Source organism: Papilio machaon, chromosome 17, assembly GCF_912999745.1.
Source record: "Papilio machaon chromosome 17, ilPapMach1.1, whole genome shotgun sequence".
Taxonomy (NCBI): Eukaryota; Metazoa; Arthropoda; class Insecta; order Lepidoptera; family Papilionidae; genus Papilio; species Papilio machaon.
In genome coordinates, this window is record NC_060002.1 from 6,160,268 (window position 1) to 6,187,010 (window position 26,743).

Here is a 26,743-nt window from a genome sequence, read left to right on the forward strand (position 1 = left end):
ACAGAGATAAGAGATTATAAATTCGTGCGCTTAAACTAAAACTATATTTAGCGTAAAAGCGACCGTGTAAAAATTAATTACAACCTCAATTATTTAGAATATTATTCATATGAAAGATTCAACATTGATTCAACATTGTACATTTAAATTGGGCGCCATTTGTCATGTAATTCACACATCTTACTGTCAAACTCCGCTGACTTATTGTATTATTGTTTCATTTTTATCAAAGAGAAAGAAAGGGATGACAATATATTTTAACACGAGCCAATGGAGTTATTCCACTGATCTCTATAAATGGATAGGCTATTTCTTAGAAATGACAGCTTTTGTTTTGTTCCGATTTAAAAGCGCCTGTTGATGTTACGTGACGGTTAATTCTATCTAAATTATTAATTCGAATCCATACCACTGCTACCATCAGCGACAAAATGGCAAAAATCAAATAGGCACAAAATACTACGTCTTATAGCCAGCCCATTTATCGAGGTCAGCGAATTGTTCTCTATGTGAAAAAAACGCAGTATAAGTCCACGAACATAATATATGTGGTATGCTATAAGTGTGTATACGTACTTATTATGATACCATACATAACCACATAAGTAGATTTCATTTTGTTTAATCATTTATCGTCGGTTTCCGAGACCAAAATCTCCCTTTGAAACATATTGAATATCTCTTTTTGTCAAAGATTATGACAGTATCGTGTGTTTATTACATGACATAGCTTTCGTTATTAATATCACAGTGCCGTATGGTTTAAATATTTATTCAAATAATAAGTGACTCGTTTAAAGGCAATCTATGAATGGTCGAATGTTCAATGAAGCTGACATATTCAACTCGAAATTCGTAACAAGTAAAAAAAAAACACAATATTCATCTACGAATATGAATGTTGCCACTTGAAAAATATGAAGTTAATTATGGTTAATATTTTTAAGTATGATTTTTTCATCCATATTCGTAATAACTTAAAACAATCGTAATGTGATGTATTGTTAGTACTCTTAAAATGTTATTTTTTATATATTTAAAGACATACAAAGCTCTGATTACAAGGAAATTGCGGCTTTTTTATGGTCATTTCGCCCACAACTTATTAATTTTCAGTTGCTGCATTTTAAGGACGATATTATAGAATATTTTCTGACAAATTGCCGCTTTAATTAAAAAGTAGAACTTAATATATTTCCCTGGTCGCCTTACACGAATAGGTAAAAACTAACGCAAAAGCGCGATTAAAATTATTGTTTTTTTTGTTCTTAAATTGCAACATTTATATTAAATATTCAATTCGAAAAGTTATAATGTAAGACAGTCGAAAGTTTATTGAAGTTTTGTGCAAAATATGATCACGTTATTATCAATAACAACTTAATCGAATAATATAACAAACTAGAAAATTTTATTCGAGAATTAGCAAACACACAAGAAATTAAGATTTAATATTAAAATAAGTTTTATCAGAAAAAGTCATAACAATAAATTCAATGACAATTAGTAAAATCACCAAATATAACAATTTGACTTTTTTTTTGATTTAAAAAAAAAGCACAGCAAAACAGATAGAAAATACCACAACCAGGTTATTCCACGAATTATACAAAAAAATCACGATTTTGTCATAAAATTACGATTTTTAAACTGTCGTGAAGATTGTCAGTGTTGACGGGAAACTTATATTTTGACTAGTTGAAAGTGAAAAAAAATATATATAACTTCTAACAACACAAAAAAGATGCTTCAGACTAAATACTACACTGTGAAAAAATTAATTCTGACAAGATAATTTAAAAGCGGGAATGTTGATAAAATTTTTTTTCTAACTATATTCTGATAACTATGAAAGACCTTTATGATTCTGCCATACAAGAAGACAGATGTTTTGATAAAGGATCATATTTTTAAATCTACTTGGAAAGACTATTTGTGTGATTCAAAGATTTTTATTATAAGAATAGATACTATTTTTTAAATCTACACAAGTTTAAGAGAAAATCTAATTGTATAAAAAGCTATGGAGTATTCAGCCACTATTTTTCATATTGTAATTATTCTATCACTACAACCATTTTATAATTATGTAATGTAATTGATTCATTTGTAGTTCGGTTATTTGTTTAAAATACTAAAATATATGGGCTACTGAGCAATGTTATTTATTACTATTCACTAAACTACAGCTATGCAAAATATTATTAATTATAAAACATTGGTTTCGATGAGTGCATATGAATTAAGTTATTTTCCGCAACCGATTTTTGGCTGAGGTAGATAACGATTACTATAGATAACTGTAGCTTTCGTTCATCATCGGTATCAAATTTTTAATCTGGCAACACTGTTCTTGTAACGTCACAATATGTCACTTTGACGTTATACGCAAAAATTATCTTTTATTAAGAACAAATTTGCTAATCAACGATATTAAATTTTTTATTCGATTTTTTTTTAAAGACAAAGTTATCTAACCCGATGAGCAAAAAAATATATATATATTTATAAAGCTCACTAGCGTCCCCTATCAATGAAAAGAAGTATCACAAGATCTTAGTCGTACTGTAGCTTTGTAAATTTTTATTTCATGTAATTTTGTATGTGTTTTATTCATATGTTCTCTGACAGAAGTAACCGTGATAACAGCTCTCTTACCGGGCCAGATAAGATTGTCGCACTATATATTGCTGACAAGTCTTCGATCAAATATTTCATGGACATGGATAGGAAATAAATTTCCCCGACTGTACACCAAACACTTACAAATTTATTTCAAATTTAACGTAACTACAATTAACATTCCTTCATGCTTTCTCTTCCTAAAATGTGAGTACCCGCATTTTTCTAAACATTGCCAAGGTATTTTCAACCTTATTCCATTCTAATAATGAATTATAAAAATATTTAATTTTAATAAATACTCGGAATGAGGATGTTTTTCGATTATGAGCAAAATGCAGACAATGCCGCGTTTAGTCTTTGTATGGTACCCGTCCATTTATCATAAGCGTTTTTTTTTAATAATATACAAGAAAAAAGTTTTATTATATATATACTTATGCTGGCAATATACAAATTAAAAACAAAATTAACGTAACTACAATTAATAATAAAAAAAGGTAACAATAAAACTCATCACGATTAAACATCGAATCGAACAAACAAAAAAAAAATCGATAAAACAATAATTGGCAAATTTTTTTTTTTTAGATAAAAAACAATAAAATTTTATTTACATGGACACACACAAGCAAATACACACATAAAGAATCAAGTAAAAAAGATAATTATTGTTTCATATTAATTTAAAGTTTAAATGCAATTTTATTCTAATAAAAAGTATTTTTCAAATATAATGTCATAATGAAAAATTGCCATATTAAAAAATAATAGAAATATTCCGGTTTAAAATAAAAAATGAATTCATAATATTTTTCAAATTGACTGCCATTTGTAATATGAATATTTTACAATGGCAAAACTATTGTAAAATTCCTAACAGAATTATTACATATTATTACATACTGGCAACATTGTTAATCTTATTACATAGATAGATTATTATTAAACGGCAAGATGTTTATATGTAGACATAGACTGGTCTGTATAATTTGCCTTTTATTAAGTTTTTTTAAATATCAACATAATTGTATAAAAGGCATTTCAATGTCTAAAGAAAAAAAAATGGCGAAATTTGAAAGGTGGACATGTCATAGATTTTTTTTTTTGTAAAAAATGTTTTGGACCTTTTTGGTACCGGCGAATTGTCATTACTACAGATAAAGCTAGCAGTTCTAAAAAAACAGATTTTTTAAATTCTAATATTGCTAAAGTTTCGTCACTAATTTTATTCCTCACTTTTATATGGCCATCATGATGCAGTAATAAAAAAAATGCTGTCAAGTTGATCATACTGACTAGATGTAATTTTTTTTTTTATATAAATGAACAAATGAAAAATTTTTCCTATTAAAACTAGTGCGAATGGAGTTCCATTTTTTTAATATAAATATGGAATTAACGTCGTTTCTGTTATCTTCGTAGGGCTTTATTCATGATGTATTTTCGTCATAGTTCCCTTCCTATTGAAACAACTCACGGAATCCCGGAGTAAAAATACACTTACTTCCTTTAAATGTAGTAAATACCTGTAAAAAAACAATTTGTATTAATAATTTATAGCAAACAAAATCACAAAAAAAAAAGTTTAAATTGCGCTAGAAGTTCCACTAGAGAAATATGGCTACAAAAATATACTGCGTTTAGTTACTTGCAACTAACTTTCGACATCTTTAGACAATTTTAAATATAAAAGACTAGCTTTTACCCGCGACTCCGTCCGCGTGGAATAAAAAATAGAAAACGGGGTAAAAATTATCCTATGTCCGTTTCCTGGTTCTAAGCTACCTGCCCATCAATTTTCAGTCAAATCGATTTAGCCGTTCTTGAGTTATAAATAGACTAACACGACTTTCTTTTATATATATAAGATTGTAAATAACAGTCAAATTGTTTATCAGTCATGTTGTATCCGTTTTGTCAAAGAAAATGTATGGGATTACAATACAAATATTAATGCAGTCGAATCTACAAAAAGTACAGTCAGATCACTGCTCGGTGTTCCACTTACAGACAAATTGCCTTGTTCTGTTCAACGAGACAAACTGCGTTCCTTCTCACCAAATAACCAATGATGTAGCAGTGAGTTGGGGAAACGACGACATAATAAAAACTTGAGAGGTATCAAGGGACACCCGGAGGGAACGAAGTTACTTTCGATTAATTAGTGAAGGAATTGTAATATTTTTTTTTTAAGTTATAATAACATTTTTTTATTATTAACAAATGTTTATATGTTATATAAACTTAATCAGTAGGCTCAATTATCTGGCTTGCTTTCTATAAGAGAGAGAGAGAGAGAGACAGACAGAGAAACATGCGACGCCCGCACAGCTTACAATAGCTTACTATAGCAAAAAGTGTCGTGACAACTTTTCGTAAGAATTTTTTCCGTCTAGCCCCCTTTCACAACGCGCGATAAGGAACTTCGTTCCAATAGTATAAAGCAAGTCATGTACCAATGACCATTTAAAAGCTACGTCCAAATGTTTACTATTCTAACAACTGTCGCTTTTAAAGTGTAATACCGCCATATTCCCTGATAGTACCTGTATTCAGAGGCCGAGGTCTCCATACTGCACGGACCACTTCTCGTATGCGGCGAGGCTGTGGGGGGACACGGAAGGTCGGATGCGCTTCAGGGAGTCCATAAAGTCTTGGAATGTAATGCTGCGGACTAGAGACAAGTCCAGGCACTTCACCTCCTCGGGGTCTAACTCTGGAACACGATTGTAGTATTTTTATAGAATAAACTAGATTTTCTGTTGTTACTTGATTATGTTATACTTGAAACATCCAATCTAGTAGTTATTATTAATGTACCTTAAATTGTTAAATACAAGTTATATGAGAAAAATTACTTATTTGTAACTTAGCTCAGTAAAAAAATAACTTAAGTCATCGCAAAGATGTTTTCCGTGATTCAGTATGGGTTGAATCTGTATTTTTTAAGATATACAATATTTTAGATGAAGGATGACAATACATGTCATAAGTTTACGTAACAGCAGTGGAGAGATGTCCTTTATACTGTAAAATATTTAAATACTAGCTGTCGTCCGCGATTTTGTCCGTGCGACATTAAAAAATGTAATAATTAACCTATGTGTTTTTCAGACTATGGTCTACAATTATGCCAAATTTAATCAAGATCCGTTGAGACGTTCCGGAGATACCTTTAAACATCCATCCATCTAAATATTCGCATTTATAATATTAGTAAGATAGTCTGATCAGAAATATAAAAACCTGGTCATATTGCGGAATAATATGAAACTAATTTCTTTGCACACAATAGTAAGTTGTTAATAAAGAATTGATTAGATAAGATTCTAAGTTAGGTTATAATCAGTATTAACCTCTAATAGGTCCTAGTGCTGCATCTCTACAGAGCGCGGTGAGGTCACTGCCGGAGTACCCGTCAGTGAGTGCCGCGAGCCGCGCCAGCTCAGCCTCCGCCAGCGCCGCGCCCGCCGCCCCGCGAGCCAGCACGCGCCGCACCAGTGTCGCCCGCGTGCGCGCGTCCGGCAGCGACACGTACACACGCTTCGGGAAACGTCTGCACAAAAATGTATCGATACTAGCTGTCGCCACACACTCTGTCCGCGAATTAAAATAACTTAATGATAATCAACTGTATAAATCCCCACTGAGGGCATAGCCTGTCCTAAGTTAAAGGTGACTAAGTTATAGTTATGTTGATCCAATGCGGGTTGACTTCACACATAACTTTGTATTTTTCCTCAAATATGTGCAGGTTGCATCATGATGTTTTCCTTCAACGTAAGAACGTCGGATAAATGTACATTGATAAGTAGAAATTCGAAAAACACATTGGTACATAGCGGAATTCGAACCCAGAATGTAAAGGATTACAAATCAAGTGCTTAACCTCAGAGCCATTAACCCTCGACAAAACTTAATAGAGGTATGAAAAAGATAGTAGCCGATTCTCAGACGAACTGAATATACATATAAAACTTGGTAAAAATCTGCTAAACCGTTTCAGTAGAGCAGTGATTCTCAACCTTTTTTTTGTTGCGGCACATAATTAACGATTTAAAAATTTGGCGGCACACAAAGAAAAAGATAAAAATTATTTACTTACTACAACACACTGCATAAATAGTTTATCTACTGTATAAAATTAATTGTATCTGTATGACATTTCTAGACGCTTATTTTTTTTTTTACTATTTTTCTGTCATTGTTCTTTTATGCGAAGAAATACAGACACAGTGTGCGTGTGCAGCAAGTCAGCGAAAGTCAAAATTTGGCGGCACACTTTTGAATTTTGGCGGCACAGTGGTTGAGAATCACTGCAGTAGAGTATAGAAACTAACATTGTGACACGAAAATTGTATATATAAGATAATGCGGTATATATTATTCTTTATATTACCGTGAGTTTTCACTGCAGTAAAACCTACACAATGTTAGCTTAGTGTTCTATAAACAGTATTTACGGCTATCTTAATAACACTGAATGAAGTCAGAAAGAAGTCGTTTAATTACAATATGTTTCAAATAAAAATTAACATAAACAGGCACCATATTGTGACGTCACGATTTCTCATCTATTATTTTATCCCTTCCTTTTTTCTATATGACCAATAAGTATAACAATATAGTCAAAAACTGTCAGGTTTCGCTACTACTTAGAAGGCGTTCTATCCGTTCAGAACTTAAACTTACCTAAGGGCAGCTTCATCTAATTCCTGTGGTCGATTAGTGGCGGCCATAACTATAAGTCTGTCGGCTCCCGTGGCCGGCAGCCCGTCGAACTCCACCAGGAACTCGGTCTTGAGGCGACGAGATGCCTCGTGCTCACCCGAAGACCGCTCACACAGCAAAGAGTCCACTTCGTCCACAAATATTATGGACGGCTAGATGCAGAATTTTTTTATATAATAAGGTGGCAAGCGAGTCCTGAATTCGCCTACGTAGTGACCGCTGCCCATCGACATCCGCAATTGCAGTTGCATTACCTATCTTTAAATCGATGGAAGAGGGGATGCACACAAAAATAATATTTCCCTTTCACATGCGTCCCCTCCTCCGCCAAATCCACAGGGGAAGTGTCCCCTTGCCATCTTTTCATTACAAGAAAAAGGTAAAAAAGGGAAAGAGAACTAAAATTAGGCCTCCGGCACGCGAAATCCACACTAAAGATCTCCCCTAATGATCGATTACGGATTCTTAGTGTAGTATGTCCCCTCACCTGCAGTTCCCTGGCGACCTGGAAGAGAGCTCGCACCATCTTCTCTCCATCTCCCACGTATTTGCTTGTGAGAGTCGCTGCCGATATTGAGAAGAAAGTCGCTGAACACTCCGCTGCCACACATCGAGCTAATAACGTCTTACCTGACAATATACACGGATTATTTAAAATAAACATAATTCAAACAAAATTGCATAAAATTTGAATTAACTTGACAAATTGAGTTAATCCGATGTAATGTATACAAGTGTAATATTTGTTACTGCTGTTTACCACCAAATAATTTTGTTACTTACCTGCCAAACTTACCGTGGATTTCTGAGGCCAAAATCTCTATATGAAACATACTATCATACCTGGTATTACCTTTGACAAAACAGAAACTAAATTCTGTTTTAAACAGATGTATTGGTCTTAGAAACCCACTGTTGTTCACATCTTGTCAACTGTTTACGCGCATATAAAATCAACTCTGAACAATATTGTCTGTTTATCATTTGTGACAAATCAGTCAATAACTAACCATTTCCTGGAGGTCCAAATAACAGCAATCCTTTAGCTGGCGACCGAAGACCTGTGAAGAGCTCAGGTCGGAGCGAAGGAAGAACTACCATCTCTTGCAATGCTTGTTTAGCTGCCTGGAATAAATAACTTTAAAATGAACTATCAGATAATGAATAATCTAACAACTGTTATAAAAAAACCATCCGAAATTCAGTTCTAATTAACGTTTTTAATCATTTTGCCGGATATTTATTGTATTTTAATAAGATCAAATTTCGAATTAACTCTGTCCTCGAACACGCCTAAGCGAGAAAAATATTGCGGTTCCTTGGACTTTCACTTATCCAGCTAAGACTGTATATTGTTTTTCATCTAAAACATCAAAATTCAACATAAGCTTGAAAATTTTAATAAATATAGACTGGTAAAACTGTATTTAACAAAAAATATCAATGACTAGATGTCGCCCGCGACTCCGACCCCGCGGAATTAAAAAAAAACTTAATTAAAAGCCTATGTGTTCTTTTAAACTGTTCTAAATTCATACCAAATTCCATCGAAATATACTGAGCCGTCCATCCATCCATCTAAACCAGGTAATCCCCTAAGTGGTCGGTCGGAGTGGTTTCCTAGGAGTCGACATAAACGAAAACTGATTTTGGGGGTCGACGAGTTCTAAAAATAGACCCCTATTAATAATAGTCTGCTAACTTAACGCATTGCTAATTCTCAGTCTGTCTTCTTCTATTCACCTAAGTCAGAATGAAAAATAACATTCTGTAGCAGCTGTTTTAAGTTAGCGGACCATTATGAACAAGGGGGTTGATCTTAAAAGTAGGTAATTTGGTCATGGGGGGTCTGAGGTAACAGTTCATTTTGGAAAAGGGGTCACTCGTATAAAAATTGTTTGGGGATCCCTGATCTAAACATTAGCATTTATAACATTAGTACCTAAGACATACGTTAATTATTGTGCAAGTAACGTTTTAAACATATATGTATTGCATTACATTATATACATATATGTATTTGAGATTTTATCTTTTATAAACAATGCGGATGTTAATTGCGTTAAAATCCGACCTTTACGTTGTCATTAACATGCTCTGTTTGTGTTTGTGGGAACGTAAGCCACAACAAACGAACATAAATTCAACGCAAACTGCGACAAACGTTTTTATATGAGCAATTGATTACGCTAGAACATCGTAAAACACAGTATGTGATGTAATGTGGGGAAGAGAGATTTTATATTTGTTTGCGAATTATTGCTTCGTAATTTTCTGGTATACACGACTTACTAGCTTTTACCCGCGACTCCGTCCGCGCGAAATACAAAATAGACAACGGGGTAAAAATTATCCTATGTCCGTTTCCTGCTTCTAAGCTATTATTAAATAAATGATTATTTTTATAATTGGATAGTTATTACGTGATACCTGAACTTATGAATGTCTTAACTTAGTGCACTGGTTGAAAAGGCAAAAAGAAATTTGGATGTCTTCCATTTATTCAACCATTTAAATGAAAATTTAAAATGAAACAATAAGATATTAATTAGTAAGGGAACATTTTTATCTAGGTCTGCGATTTAATTAACTGCAATTATAAAAGAGAAATAACGTTGATGTTTCGGAGTTTACTAATTGTTAAGAGAAAATTCAAAATATACAGCTTTGTAATAACCTTCAGACACTATTTATTTATTACTAAAATTGACTCTTAGATAGATGGATGGATGATTTATAAGAAGGTATCTTTATCACGGCTTAATAGATCTTGATACAATTTGTCATAGATGTAGAACATAGTCTACACGAACACATAGGCTTCTTACTAAGTTTTTTTTAATATCGCAGGAACAAAGTCGCGGGCAAATAGACGCAGCTATCATTTTCTGTGTCTAGGTAGGTTTTACATATTTTCTAACAGAACTAACAACGATAACAGTCAGCCAGAAAAGTTTTTCGCACTACATGCCAATGAATCACCTGGTCAGTTACTATAGTATAGCCTTGTTTTTTTCCTTGTGTGAATGCGGTCTTAAATTTACGAAGCTATACTGTATATAGGAAGGAAAAAAGAAGCAGAAGACCGCATACTCTAGAAGGCATTAGAGAAGGCATATGCTTACCTCTTGTCCAGCGATATCATCCCAGTGCACTTTAGGACCCCCTTCGATGATCTCGTCTAGTATGAGTTGCACAAGCTTGGGGTCGACCCCGCGCACGGCGAGGGGTTGCGGCGTGCGGCTGCGGGTCGGCGTGCCTCGTTGTGACCCCGCGCGCCGGACTGGCGAACCGTTCACTGGGACTTGGTAACCACCCTAAAAGGAAAAATTGGTTGGAAGAAAACAATACGATATACTTTTCGTTTTATTTAATTACTAATCTTCGTACCCAATATTGACTATATTAAAGGTGCGATGCGAAAGTAGAACTTCACTAATCTATTGAACTATAAACACGTTTTGAGAGCAATGACTGATAAATTCTAATATGTCATGTGTGTACAAAATAAAAATCCATGTCTTGTGGTGAACCCCTATCTAAGCAAATTATTTAATAAGATTTTTTGTTAGACTTACAAAAATCTACAATAGTACGATATAATTTCATAATAAAAATTTCTACGAACTTCATCCAAAGTTGCTCGACATTGAAAAAACTTTTTTAATCAACATTCAAAGGCAAGTATCCTTATAATCGTCTGCGTATTTTTTTATTCATACTTGCTGATTTATAAAGTACAATATCACAAATTCATTTGATCACAGCAATATGTAAGTGGACATAAGCGGGATTAGTAGCACTACGCGGTCGCTACCAGTTGCCGATCAGCGGTTAACCGCCGCGTAATCTACCATTTATATTGACAACTTCAACAAACGTAGTTTCACCTCGGTGTTGAATTCCTGGTATCAGGAAACTAATCTTACCTCATTATTTTTGTAATAAACTAAAATATGTATAAATTAAAAGAAACCTGGATACAGGCTACCTAAATTATGTTGTCTAAGCTTATTTTATAATTAAAAAAAATGTGAGCCGTCATGGGACGCCTGGCAGATGTGAAACATCGTGTGTGTACAAGTAATATGCATAAAAGATAATATTATTACAGGAATTAAATATAGCAAAATTCCGTGCCAACGCAGCCGCGGGCGACAGCTAGTATGCTAGTGGACACTTCCGTGTGTGTGTAATTTAAATAATTAAAACAATACCTCAGTATAGCGTGGCGACCCGTCGCCACGGCAAGCGTCGCCACGCCAACAATTCGGTTTACAAGTGAGCCTTTAGATGTTTCACATCAATATCTAACATATGGGGAGCATTCATGTTAGTTACATGTACCGATCGATAATATTTTGGTCTGGGAGTTGCCTTTCTGGTCTTTACCACATCCTGTTTAATGAATACATGCCAGTTGGGTTTTTGAGAACACACCAATAATGCAAAAAAACAATATTTCTACATTCATATCGGTAAACTGTAGATAAGAATGACATTTGTCACAATACTGACTAGTTAATTCAACTATGTCATGTAAGGCTTTAATTTACAAACATTTATTGAAAACACACAACAAATCTCTTCCTAGACATTTTTATAGAATGACTCTTAAATATATCACTAGTAACTGCGTTTAATATTATCCACGCATAAAAACATTGTCCCTGTCACTCTTTTTGCAAAAAAGAGGGACAATACTAAGTTTTAATAAAAGTTTTAAAGCAGTGGTATTTTTTCGTAACTCACCGAAAGTTGTCGTTTAACTGCTGGGGGCGTGGATGCGGGTTTCAGGGGGTACCGACCGTAGCCCCCATTGGAACTGTTCGGCTGGGATGAAGAGCGTCCCATGGACCTGGGTAGTGTCTGAGACTTCATGAGGGGTCCACCGCCGTTACCCGGCACACGTCTACTTGCGGTTGTCAGCTTGCGACCCGCAACTAGTATATTTAATATTATTTAGTATATAGAAATTTAGTATAAATTATGATAGTTAAATTAGTACAAAGATATTTGAAGTGATTTTGGTTAAATTAATGTTATTTACAAGAAGCGTTCAAAGTACACGGCAATATTTTTATGTTCATAGTTTTTCATGACGATTTTCATATTTATTATTTTGGTTTGGGACGAAAATAAAAAACCTTCAAGAAGTATTTTGACGGTCGTGCATGCATATAGAATGGAGAAGCGAAAAAAATGTACCAGGAATCCATGAATTGGAAATCATGAATAACAACTAACACTTCGGACCTCCCAATAAGGGTTTGAGTTTATCGCGAGATCTAATTACGTATAGATGTAAGATGTTCACTACTTTATGTAGAAATTAGTTCATTACCAAAGAGCTTTGTAGCAATATTAATACTTTTAGAGAATTATTAGTCAAGATCATCTCGAGCATATTGCGCGCTAAAGTTACCACCAAACCAAGTGACAGATAGCTGTAGTGAGGCGACGTAAGCGTTGATATTTGACATGTCTAGTGCTGCGCCGATACACCGGCACAGTGTTGATTTTTGTCTCTAACAATACATAGTAGAGATAAGCCAAAGTATGTAGATGCAGTATAATAGGAAAAGGGATGGGGATTAACCGTGGGGTTACATAGACATCGTAAATTCAATTTAATATTTATAAGGTCCTTGCTAATTTAATTTTTGAAAAGTAATTAAACTTAATTAGTAGCATAATTTTTAATTACGTTAAATATTTACACACAAAGTTTTATTCGCGAATTAAATTTTCTTGCTAAAAGTTTACGTTCGGGCATAAAATTAATTAGATACTTTAGAGATTGCTTTAGTTTTTAGCTCTATTTTTATAGGCTTGGCTAAAAACTTTATGAAGTAAAAATAAGGTCGTTCGTGTAGTGCTCTCGTTTAAACTTATGTAAGGCGTAATTTAGAACAACAGTCCCTTGGGAGATCTAAAAAAATTTTGATATAAAGATCTCTTAGACTGAATAGTTTCAGTTCTCGTCACTTTAAAAAAACACATGTATAACTAAATAAAGTGTTTTTTTTAAAGTGACGAGATATGAAGAGAACAGTTTGAAATTAAAGATCTTTACATTTTAATAGCATAAGTATGCAAATGTAATTAAATAGCGATATAAGTTGTACTGTATACAAATTAGCCTCTACGAATACATATGTACAGTTGGATTTTTTTTTAATATTTCGTTCTATCTTTTTTTTTAAATCTTATTTGAGTGTCCCTTATTGTATGTACAAGTTTGAACATGGAAACGTTGTCAAGTAAATCTTCATCACTTTGAAATTAATGATGCTTGACTACCGATATTTAAACAAGGGTCGAATCTATTTTAACATCACTCAACTGTCAAATTATTAACAGCCAATAATTCTATTAAACGGTTATTTTTTTAAAAAATGGAATGCAAAATTAAGTGTGTTCTAAATTTAAATTGAAGAGCTTTTTGTGTCGTTGAAAGAAACCTTTGAACGCCCCTTTAAAAATGCTCGTCTGAACTCAATATGTTAATACGAGGGTTGAAAATGGCCAGTAGATTGAATACATATTCCATGACTATGCTAGAATACGTGCAAAATTATTGTGCAAGTCTATGTATATAATGTTCATTAGTTTGAATGATCATTTACAAGTTCAATGTTTTGTTGAATTTTGAGATGGATAAATTCGAATTTTCACATGTAGTAGAGTTTAAAAATAATTAACACAGGATTATATAGAATCATAAAGTAATAACACCTAGTGTTTTTTAGCAAGTTTCTGTCTAGATTGTAGCTAGCATTTAAACTAAGATACCGATCAATAGTTTCAGATGGATTATTAGAATTTAGCTTTGTTTATAGTTACATTAGTTGCTAATATTTTGAGAACCTACAAGAGAAAGTGGTCTGAGACACTTTTAACAAGAAATAATATAGATCGTATAGATTTTTATTTGTCTTCATCACTTCGTCCATAACCTTGGTATAGTATTTGTTTGTGGTTCAATTTTTTTTTTTTACTAATAGTATCTCCCTACTTTTCAGTTTTATTCCTATTTTAGCATTTATTGAACATGCCTTATGACGCGACTACGAAAAATTGTTATAACATTTATAAATAAAAAAAAAAAAATTTACCAACGATAAGTCACTTTTCCGTTTGATTAATTTAGTTATTTAAATAACTCCATTTCACATTGTATCAATCCTGTTAAATTCTATTTTTCGTTTAACCAAAATCAAAAAAAAAACTAAAGTTAAAAATGATTCATAAAAGGACCAAAATAAATGATACATTTGAAATTTCATTTCTAGTCAATCTAAATCAAATATATCGGTTTACTTTCACGATAACAGACCGTAACTTTGGGTATTGAAAATCTCTGTAATACGATGACTGATACACAAACGGAATCGTATCTGAATGACCTATAGAAATCAACACAACATCACAGTAATTCCATCTTTAACTCAATGTAATAAGGGCGATTATTGATAATTATTAAATAAGGCGTAGTCAATGTTCGAACTAAATCGTGGTCTGATGAACCATGACGATCTCATTCCGGAAATACGACTCGAATGTGAAATTCGTATGCGTGTCTCCACGTTTGACTGCTTTCCCGAACCTGGGATATCATTACACCATTTCACAACGACGGGATCGACAGAACATGTATTATTCATCAAAAAGATTTATAACAGTATCCATCAGCGACAATCTTGTTGCGAAGTATGAAAAAAGTTAAACATTCGATGATGCCGTTATCGGCACTGACATGGTAAAAAGAGGACCTACCGGCTCGGAGCCACTGAACCGAAAAACAACTGAACAAGTATAGCTATTTTGTACATGGCTAATTTACAGTAGCATTTTATTTTAACGCGTGCAAACTTTCGATATTAAATATAGTATTACCAATGCAAAAAAAAATTGTAAAAAATCAAATAACTATCTCACTTTTTTCATAAATAATGAAAGGGATGTCAATATTAAATTTATATAACAATAAAAACTACTACTGTGTGGGATGAGCTGATTATGAGAGACTATTTCTAGCTTATGGACAATAAACTATTAAGCGTAAACTAACTAGAGTTAAGTCAGTGACTTCGTAATCGAGTATTATAATACATTACCTCCAGTATGTTTGTCGTCGTCTAGACAAGTGAGGCGTTTATTTCTACAACCGAGAGTAAATTAAAAATATTAATATAAACTTGTTTGCTTCTGAAAATACCATTGAACTAACGGAAATATCAAAAGTAGGTAAGTTACCAGTTAAATAATCTTATCTTTATTGTTGAAATTTAATAGGTAACTGTAAAAAATGTGCATTAAAAAACTTTGTAAGTAGGTCTATAACTGATATGATTCTAATCTCTTTCACTTCTGTGATAACCTAAAAAAAAACTCTTTCCTTCACGACGTGTGCTAGAAACTTTCTTTTGTCGGCGGTAAGTAACGAGAAATGAAAAAAAGCAGGCGTCCTACTGTTTGAGACGCGTTTTAGAGTGCATTAAGTAATTGTAGCTTAAGTAAATAATGACAGCCATTGGATTGTACAGTCGAAGAAAGAAATTAGCTTCCCATTGAAGATCGATCATCGTACAGCAAACTGACACTATAAGAGTTTTTTAATAATTTAGCACATATGTATGATGCTACTAGTTGTTGCCCGCGACTCCGTCCGTACACAATTTAAAAAAAAACTTTATTTGTAGCCCATGTGTTCTTCCAGGTTATGATCTACACATATGCCAAATTTCAGCGAGATCCATGCAGCCGTTCCGAAGATACCTTTTAACAAACATCCATCCATAAATACATCCAAACATTTGCATTTATAATATTAGTAAGATGTTGCTATGTCAATTTAACGACATTGTAAGCATCAAATGACATTTCATCGTGGGTAGGAAATAAATGTCCTCTACTGTAAGTTAATAGGATTACTAAATTCAAACAGGCGTATGAATAGTTTCTTAACAGTCTTACTCCTTAGTACAGTCGTTGACCTGTCGTTACAACCGGAACTTGCGGATTAAACTACAATCGCATTTTAAAACAGGACACCTTTACTTAAGGTATAAGAATAGTTTTGTTAGGACTTTATTTCGAGATAAAATATAGTCGCCATTTACTAATGTAACTTTGGCAATTTTGATATTCAGTGAACTTAAATTGAAACCGAGCGTCCTTTTAGAGATGAACGGATATGTACTCTTTGTTAACATGGTTTAGGATTAAATTTGAACCAGAGTATAGGCAGACATGGCCACTTAGTAGAGTAGGTATATTCTAATATAAAACATCATAATGGCAGTAAAACAATTAGAGTACTGTTCAGTTATGTGCTATGTTTACTTAGCTCATGGCCGTCCACCTCGTGAATGCACTATAAAAGGACAATAAGGCGACCTCAAAAACCGTACACAACCCGACCTACATACGTTACATAGAAATCATGCAATGCGCAGTTATGTTTTTTTGTTCCTATTATGTTTAAAATGTAAGATAAAACAAGTTTTGCAGTTACTCATCACAACAGGACTCTTATAAAAAATATATGCGTGTAAATTGGTTTATTCCGTACAAGGACGGATGTATGAACTAATATTATAAATGCGAATGTTGGATGTTTGTTTGAAAGTATCTCCGAAACGGCTCAACGGATCTTGATGAAATTTGGCACAGATGTAGAACATAGTCTGAAAGAACCATAAGCTATTTATTACCTTTTTTTAAAAATTCCACGCGGACGGAGTCGCAGGCGACAACTAATTAGCTATATTCGGTTGCTTTTAATGTCATGCGTCATGAATATCCAAAGTGGAAGACGAATTTGTTTCCTTGACTGCACAGATATTGGGTGCGTGAGTAAGCTTTCCAGTATAGGTTGTTTCCACGCTCATGAGTAATGTTTCATTTCCCAATATAAAAGGGATAACGTTAATCTTACGCTGTACGTACATTATAGTTTCTTTATAACGCCTTCTATTAAGATACGCAATACGTGTTTTCACACTTCGGTAAATGCGATAGCGAGGTTAAAAATCGTTAGGAATCGAGTTATGTTTGAATCATGGAAAACTATGATGGTTGATTTCTTCTAAATAGAACAAAAACCACGATAGAGTAGTAAAATCGTTTAGCTAAAACAGTAGCTTTTCCATATTAACAACTAAAACAAGTATGAAAAATTATTACTAATAATTTGTAAGAAATATGTGAGGACCTAGCACGAATATTTGCAACACGCGCTTTCGAACTGTTATCGATAAAACATTACGTCAAAATTTTACAACAAATTTTGTCGATGACGTTACTAAAAATGTTCTCACGAATTCGTACTCGGTACTCCATTACAAAAAAACGCCTGGCTATATTTTACTTTAAAGCGGCTGCGAAGCTTTTCAGCTCATCGAAGAGTTCTTTATAGAAGTGCAAAAGTTTCTCTCGAGTCTTTTGTGTCTCGAGAGGTGTTACGACATAAGATCGTCATGTTTGGGTGTGGGCGGTCCGGTCCATATGACATAAATCATTCAAGATGATAATCAAGTTGTGTAAGAAAATAAATATCCTTAGCATTCATATGACATTTATAATGTAGGTATTATAATTACTAGCGGCATGTCCTTATTTTCCACGGGTGAAGTTTTACTTTTTAAAAAATTTATAACAAAGCAAAAAGCCTATGTTACTTGTATCGGGGGCGAAGTTTTTAAATTGATTCTATTATTTAAAAAAAAAATGTACCGACTTATTCGCGCCCTTGCTTTCAATTGTCATAACATTTTTTTTTTCGAGACAAACAAAATATCATATAGTTACCTATTACTAGACCACACCCAGTGTCTGCAATTTTAATCTCTGTAAATTGCCTCATTGAACCTACGCATCGCCTTGGTTGACTAGTGGTCATTCGACTGTGTTTTGAAACGCAAAAAATATCTAGTCCAGTTTTACTTATATTATAACATAGTATTAAATCAGTCACTTAAAAGTTAATCGTTTTTTTTTTTTATTAATTACCGATCTATAGGTCTTTATAGACCTCAAACAACAAGATAAAAGCTCAGTGAAAAATTAACGACAATTAATTTCGACTTTTTTATTTACAATTAATAAATTCGGAAAGATATAGACAAAAATTTAGTCAAGTTAAAATCTTTGTTTTAAATTAACAAGAAACACAATAGTCTAAAGAGACAATAAAATAACGTATGCATTCAATAAGTTCAAATTTGATCTGAGAATACTACAGTTGAAAACTAACCTCCTACCCACTAGTCTATCGATGTATTAATAATAAATTCGTTACGTCGTTAAAATCGAATTGCGGCGCACAAAACAATTAGAAATTAATTTACCGACGATTAAATTTATCAGAGATAATAGTAAATCGACTCGACTAGGTCACACTGATTTAGGTAACCCAGTTGAATCTGAAACGGTGTTAAAGATCAATCTCACTTTGTTCGCATGTGGCCTCGAATATAAAAGTGCATGTCGATAACAGCCTTCAGATTAACAAAATCAAGCTTATTAAATGTTTATTGTCTTAAAGATTTCCACTTAGATTATAGATGTATTTGTAATATTAACGACATAAACGTAGTATATTTTTAGACTTATAAGTGTAGCTTGACTTGACGACAATATAAAGTCGAAGAAAGATGTTTTTTTTTTTGTAATTTAAACACTTAATGCTAGACTATTTATATTACGTCACATAACGTTATTCAATTGTTATGAAGTACGCGTACATTTTTAAAACACTTGAAATAAATAACTAATATCGAATTTAACTGAGATGTGATAGAAGTTAACATATTAAATATTAAAGGCTGTAAACTTCAACATTTTCCTGTTAAAATGTGAAAAAAAAGTTTGTAATGCAAGCTCACTCCGTTCAGAGATAGTAATCGATCGATATAGTCTGTGCTTGCTTCACACAAGGGCAAACCAGTGAGGTAAAACAGCAGTACTGCACTGCTCTACTGTATTACCTCAATGTGAAACTAGCATGACGGTATACTAGCCTCGCCAGTCTGCTATAGTCTAGGCTATTCATTGTTGTCACTAATACGTTCATTGTCTTCAATTTGAAGTAATTGTTATTAACAACATATCGCGACTTGTCTTTACATTGTCATAGCTGTATTATTTGTCACTGTTTTGAAATAATTGTTTGTTAGTGAATAATTTGATAAACCTACTGTTAAGAACCTAGTAATTGATAAGTCAACCAACTATTATGACAAAAAATGAGAAACCTGAGATTAAGCCCAGAAAAGCGTAGACACAAGTTGAATAAAAGAAATGTTCTTTGAAACAGCCCGTTCATATTTCTTTGCTTTTACGCTTAAAGCAACCAGCGGTCGCTTTTGTTCGAAATTACATTGTGTTCTAACACAAAGATGTCTGGAAACATATTTAATTTACACTGGTAGAGAACTGCAATGATGTTTGGGAGAAATTCATACGGTTAATTGTTGAAAATTCTCCAATTTCTTGTTTTACACGCACGATAAATCTTCCGACGTTGGATGAGCACCTTGGACGACTATCTCTTTCAACTGTTTAACGTGGTTTAGTAAATAATAACGCAGAATACGGCTGACTAACCACGCGCGGAATACTGCAGTGGTCATCTTTTATGTTCGAAATTAAAATCCGATGCTTGATCCGAAAGATATTTTTAATTACTTTGCATGAAACGGAGTACAAAAATTATTAGATCGCCCTCTAAACAATAAATCATGTTATTACTATTGCAATAGTTTGATTGGTTAAATTGGAGTCAATGGTAAAATTTATAATATCACGAATAAACTAAGATACTATAAGAAATAAATCATAAATGTTATAATGTAATTCTTTACCTTGAATGTAATCCCGGTCAATGCATTCGGAAGTCATATAAAGGTCCTTGACTTGATCCGGCAGTAGATTTACCACGTGTTACAATTTGAAAATTAATTTTGACGCCAAATTAATGTATCAAGGAGTTTTTATTCCACCTAAAATGCGTAAAAACTCGTTGAACGTTGTCTATTCTTTCAACTTACAAAATATAAAAATTTTCGCGCCATTTAACGTAATTATCGTTTCAATTTTGTAAAGTTTAAAGTGAGTGGAAATTCTTACGTACAAAAAAAAACAAGTAAAATGTTCTTGATATGCAAATTATACCCAATTCAGTAAAATTACTTTTTCGCGTAATTGTTATTTTAACCCGTTCACACTGATCGAGAAATTGATAACGATACATTTGGTAAGAACAAAAAAAATACATAAAAGTTATTCGATAGTTAACGACCCTCAAAACTGTCCAAAGCAGTTATCGTAAAAATTAACGTAAAATTTCTCACGACCATGAAAGGTTAAGTTTCATAATTCAGGCCATGTAAATGTCTTAAGAACTTTAACACGAATACTATATATGTAAATTATTGAGACATAATATGTGACCTAAAAACAAAAAAAAAAATGAGATCGATTTTATTACGGTAGCAGTTAAAGTCTGACAATAAACCAATTTTAATTGATCGAAAAATATTATTAACTAGCTTTAACCCGCGACTCTGTCCGCGCGGAATAAAAAAATGCACACAAGATAAAAAAGTTCCTATTTCCATCTCCTAGTTCTAAGCTACCTCCCCATCAATTTTCAGCTAAATCAATTCTACCGATCTTGAGTTATAAATAGTGTAACTAACACGACTTTCTTTTATATATATAAGATTGATCGTCCTTGAATTACTGTCAACATTTTTTGTTTTGAAAATGTGTTTCATATTCTATTTTCAATCCGTTACGGATTATCCGGTTCCGTAATTAATTTTAATTTTTTTTACTCGTCTGAAACTATTGATCGAATCCGATTTAGGCATTTTAAGAAGTTGAAGTATTAAATGTGAAGATCAGGAGACATTTCCGCAAAAGAAACTGACGTTTCTAATGATAATGATATCCATAATTTTGCATTAATTTACAAAACTTTCTGAACTTCTATAGACGTGAGAAAGTCCACTTTGAGTAGGTTTTTTGAACTTAATGAAATCTTGGTTTTGTGGACAGAAAAACATTTGTTTTTCATGTATTCAAATATTCTTTCAATATTTTAAATCATGAATTTAAGTATTTGGTTACTTCGACGATGAAAATTAGATTATAGAGTATAATGTAATCTGTTTGCAATGATGTTTTAATTTAAGCGGGAAAATTTCGTGACACGGTTACAAATGATAGGGTGCCGTGTACAACACAGAAAGCGTAAAAAAAAACGTGACAAGCACAGTGAACCCACATGCAAACATCGCCGTATGAACACTCATGCCAATTGTACTTAAAACATTATCGTTATTCAGTATCCAACATTCATGGTTAACACAAAACGAGTTATGGTGATTGTCTGTGAGTTTGTTTTTTTTGGTTTTAATTTGCTGTAGGTTACGTCAAACGAAGCTAAACATATCTGTGATCTACCTTCGTTCGGTGGCTTCGTTTGACCACTGTTACTTTCTGTATGCGCTAGTAGTGTCGTCTTGGACTTCTCTAAGGGCCTGCGCCCCTTTAGAGGCGACTCCGTGGCCTTTTTGTCGCTTCGCTCGGACTCACTCTCTACGCCCAACTTACTGAGGGCGACAAGGTTGGCTACGGCGGAGACAACGTTTTCTATTAACTTCACAATATTGTATGGTGTTAGGAGTATTAAAAAATAATAATAAAAAAAGCAATCATGCAGGACATACAGCCAATTTTAAAATAACCGAATAGGCTTGAATAGCTGAAATAATTGTAGCGGTGAAGAAATTTCGAAACATATTGCAATTAAAAGGGGATAATGACACCATTCATACCAAGGAAATGTAATCGATCCTTTGCCATGCCCAAGTTTGTTTTCATCTTATCGTGCAGGCGCTGTGCGCGCTGCCAGGCATCGCCGCGGCCGCCCCAACAGTCAACAGCTATACCTCTCTCCAGCTCATAAATGCCTTTCTTGTACAGCTCTATCGCTAGCTCTTTCTGACCTGTGGCGATTTGTTTATATCAGTTTGCTATACCTTAACTTTATATCCCTCGCAAACCCAATTCCAGACTTATGATATAGTCTTCACATTCTTATTGTGGGCACTGTATTATTTAGCACAACTAACATTGATTACCTGAATGCCAAATTACTAATTAAGGCTAAAGAAATAAAGCACAGGTTGTTAGATATGTAAGAATAAGTCACTCATCATATAGTAAATGTAAATAAAAGCTGGTGACATTGAATGAGTGCTTAAAGCAAAGGTTTGGTACGAGGGGAGGTCCAAAAGTTCGCGGAATGGAGGGGATGGAGTGGGGATAGGGTAGCTCGCTTAGTGTCATACTAATTGGGCACTCATAATTAGTATATATATAACATTTCAACCCTATAGTGCCATTCGTTTACGAGTACTCGCCTGCTGAACAAGTCAATCCGGAAGCAAACTGCAACTATGGAGAAAATTGAACATCGCGCTGTGATAAAATTCCTTACCAAGCAAGGAAAAAACGTTCAAACCATTTTAAATGAAATGGAAGCCGTTTATGGAGATCAGTGCCCTGGTAAAACAATGGTTTATAAGTGGCATGGTCTTTTTAAACATGGTCGAGATTCAATTGAAGACGACTCTCGCTCTGGGCGGCCAGCTGACGCCACCACATCAGACATCGTCGAAAAAGTCGAAAAACTTGTACTCGAAGACACACGTTTGAAGAAGAAACAATTATCTGCATTTGTTGGAGTATAAGATACAACTATTTTGCGTATCCTGCACGACCACCTGGGCATAACAAAAGTCAGTGCAAGATGGGTGCCGAGAATGCTCACGCCGCTTCAAAAACAGCAGCGCGTCGACGCGTCTAAGCACTTTTTGGAGTTGTGTGGAGACGAGCCCGTGCAGATTTTGGAGCGGATTGTTACTGGAGATGAAACATGGGTTCATCACTTTGAACCTGAGTCCAAACAGGAGTCCATGCAATGGCACAAAAAGGGTACACCACCTCCCAAAAAATTCAAGGTGTCAGAATCGGCGGGAAAGTTGATGGCCACTGTTTTTTGGGATTGTAAGGGAATATTACTCATTGATTATAAAGAAAAAGGTACCACTATAACCGGAGAATACTACGCACTCATATTAGAAAAGTTAAAGGAGTCAATTAAAGAAAAACGTCGAGGAAAATTGGCCAAGGGTGTGTTGCTTTTGCAAGACAACGCGCCGGTTCACAAGAGCCGAGTTGCCATGGCTGCTCTGCACACACATGGGTTCGAACCACTTGTTCACCCACCCTACAGTCCAGACCTGGCTCCTAGCGATTTTTATTTATTTCCAAATTTAAAAAAAGAGCTAAGGGGAAGGAAATTTTCCGACGATAATGAAGTGAAGGAGGCAATTTCGGCCCATTTTGAGGCCAAAGACAAAAAATATTTTTTCGATGGTTTAGAAAAATTAATTCATAGATCGAATAAATGTATTAGACTTAAGGGTGATTATATTGAAAAGGAAAAATAAATTTATTGTTATATTTCATTGACAACCCTTTCATTCCGCGAACTTTTGGACCTCCCCTCGTATAAGCCTTGGCATCTGTATTTTGTAGGCAATTGTTTTTTTTTTTTTTGATAATAATTAGAAAAGTAAATCAAATAAATACACAATTATTGGCCTATTAACATTGATAAAAGATTGATGAGAAGCCAACATATGCTGTATGAATATTACAGTAGAATTCAGATGATGTAAACCTACCTAATGATTGATTTAGTTTTCTTTTATATTTTAAAATGGTTATTTATAAAATTTCAATAATTAATAAAATTCAAAAGTTAATGAGACTTTAATATTCTTCTATTTGGGAACTTCGTGATTACAGATGGGCGTAAAAGAAATAATAATAACTTTTCATTTGAGTATTTTTAACAAAAATTTTGTTAATGATATTTTTTAATATACTGAGGAAGTAATCTAGTAAACATATATATTTTATTATTTTTTCAATTTAAGAAAATGAATAATAGCAAAAGCAACGTAAATCTTCAAAACCGGGCGATTTAAGTTGCAACGACTTACGCAATACAATGTCATAGAGCTTAGCATACACAGCTCCGACATATTTATCTGTCATCGCCAGTAAAAGTAGGTGCAATTTTCAAAATGGTGGAGCAAATTTATATAGTCGACATGTATTCGCTATGCTTGTACTGACCGAATAGACGACTCATGTCGACGATTCTACATTATTTGTGTGGCGTGCGCGCAACGCAAGTAGCAACCGTACAATATTAGTTTCGACGATTTACGTTACCTTGTTGTGTAAGAAGAGCCTTATTGTTAAAAATAGTCATCACATAAACTGGTGAAAAAGTTAATATAACTAATGAAGTAAATATCAATATGTGCTTTGTTATTTACAACAATTTATTCAATTATATAGTTGAAATAATATACTAATATGTTGAAAATACTACAAAAACGACGATTTGTACACATATATAGTTATTCCCCACTAAACATACTCTCTTTTTGGTGTTGTCAGCTGTAAGAGAACTCTTTTAGAGTTAAGCTAACCATCACATTTCTAATGTAATGTTACAAAAATTCTATTGTGTACAAAGCTTAAATAAATAAATAAAAAAACATATTGTAATTTCAGTAATTTCAGAAAGAATAACATATTATCTCAATGACATGTTCCTATTATTATGTCATAAATAGTACAAATTAAATATTTTTATCTATAAAAATAAACATTCATTGTATTATGACAATAGATTTTTCAGGGATATAAATTATCACTGTTTAATTCAACAATGACAGGTGTTTATTCCGTCATACATTTTTAAGGCCTTTGAAAAATCATCACTTAAAGATACATTTTATTTCATAAGTTACCAATTAAGTTATCTTAATATTCATGAAACTTTGATAAATGGAATAAGGTATTAAAAATCTACACATAAAAATGTACATTTTGCATACTATATTGTATTTGGGATGTCTTATTGTGTTCCAATGTCAATCTTTTTTTTAATATTCTGCAATAGCAAGCTCCATAATTGCTTGCTTGAATATTTGCATGATTTAACATAAATTGTGATTGTGAATATTTTCAAGGTTCACTTGAAACAAATGAAAATATTGAATATTTTGGGATTAAATTGAGTTGAAAATATGCTATAACATTACTTTAGTTAGGAAATTATAATTTTGTAAATAAAAATGTAGTTAGTTTTATAATTCTGAAAATCATAAAAGCAGTGATATACTTTGTAATTAAAAAATATGTTAGTGAATAATATAAATATGTGATCACTTTATTTTTATTTATTAAAATGGTATTTAAAGTTGAATGATTAACTACATTAATGTCCATTTTTTTAATCATAAATAAATAAATAAATTTTACTATATCTTAAAGGAGTATTTACTCAAAAAATATTTTTATAAATATGAAAAATGCAGGATTCATTGTTTTATGACATCATTCTTTCAAAAGACAAAAGAACAAAGATCATGTCTAAAACATATGTAAGTAAACAATGGGGTTTATGAATAGACTAATAACACTTACCCTCATTTTCCTCATCAATCTTCAAGGCTTTTGATATGTATTCAAAAGCCTTGCGATGGTGATGCTTCTGTTTGGCCAGTAGAGGGTCCCCTGGTCCCACATTGTGTGTGTGAGACATGTCTTCTGGAGCTAACTCAGTCGATATCACGCCGTCTTTTACCACCACTTCCAAATTACACTCGCCGTTCTTACGAGGCTTATGCATAAACCGGTGCGAAGCCGAATACAAATATTTAAAAATTATAAACAACTGGTACAAAATAGATCTGAGGACGTTGAACAAAATAATGATAGGGTAAGAAACGACGTAAAGATTTCTTTTATGAACTGAAGGTTGCGAGTCATGTCGCAACGCTGAACCCTTTGCTAGGTTCGCATCTGCCTTTTTCGATTTTCGGTTCGGAGACCTCGTAGTTTTCCGTGATAAACGACCACCATTGGAATCGTCACCCGAAACCATCAAGAACACTAACGCTCCCAGGAGCTTAACACGAAAATGCCATACAAGACAAAGACGTACACGTTTGTTATTCTATTTAATAATTCTAAAATAAACTAAATCGCGCAAGCTGTGTGTGATGGTTATTGACAATATCTGAGTTTCTGACGTTTGTCATCCTATTCGCAAATGTGACCATTGGAAAAATAAGCAATGAGTAATGAGGAGCAGAGGGGGAGGGAGAATAACGAGCTTAGGGATGAGCGTTGATTTAACAAACTAGTTGAATCAACCGGTGATCACCCTTTTACGTTTAACTGTTTTTTCATTTAACTAATTACATTCAACGTAAATTTACAT

At 33.3% G+C, this 26,743-nt stretch overlaps 1 protein-coding gene across 2 annotated transcripts; it reads right to left on the reverse strand.

Moving 5' to 3' along the window:
- Positions 1–4,004: 4,004 nt before the first annotated feature.
- Positions 4,005–26,566, reverse strand: LOC106716139 (spastin). Of its 2 annotated transcripts, XM_045681778.1 has the most exons (11): positions 25,945–26,566; positions 22,206–22,376; positions 21,832–21,999; positions 12,109–12,299; positions 10,482–10,673; positions 8,367–8,481; positions 7,844–7,986; positions 7,318–7,508; positions 5,982–6,181; positions 5,172–5,341; positions 4,005–4,151 (listed from the first exon to the last, which is right to left on the reverse strand). In XM_045681778.1, the coding sequence occupies exons 1-10, from the start codon at positions 26,402–26,404 to the stop codon at positions 5,178–5,180; spliced, it is 1,995 nt and encodes a 664-aa protein (XP_045537734.1). In that variant the 5' UTR covers positions 26,405–26,566; the 3' UTR covers positions 4,005–4,151; positions 5,172–5,177. The 2 variants fall into 2 exon arrangements, with proteins under 2 accessions (XP_045537734.1, XP_045537735.1); XM_045681779.1 differs by lacking the exons at positions 21,832–21,999; positions 22,206–22,376.
- Positions 26,567–26,743: the final 177 nt, after the last annotated feature.

Bases quoted from the DNA above. Each gene is read 5' to 3' on its own strand.
- LOC106716139 (XM_045681778.1), bottom strand. From the start codon at position 26,404: ATGGTTTCGGGTGACGATTCCAATGGTGGTCGTTTATCACGGAAAACT. The intron at 10,674-12,108 runs GTGAGTTACGAA...TTTTCCTTTTAG, and splicing joins CAGTTAAACGACAACTTTCG to GGTGGTTACCAAGTCCCAGT. The intron at 8,482-10,481 runs GTAAGCATATGC...TATTTATTCCAG, and splicing joins ATGATATCGCTGGACAAGAG to GCAGCTAAACAAGCATTGCA.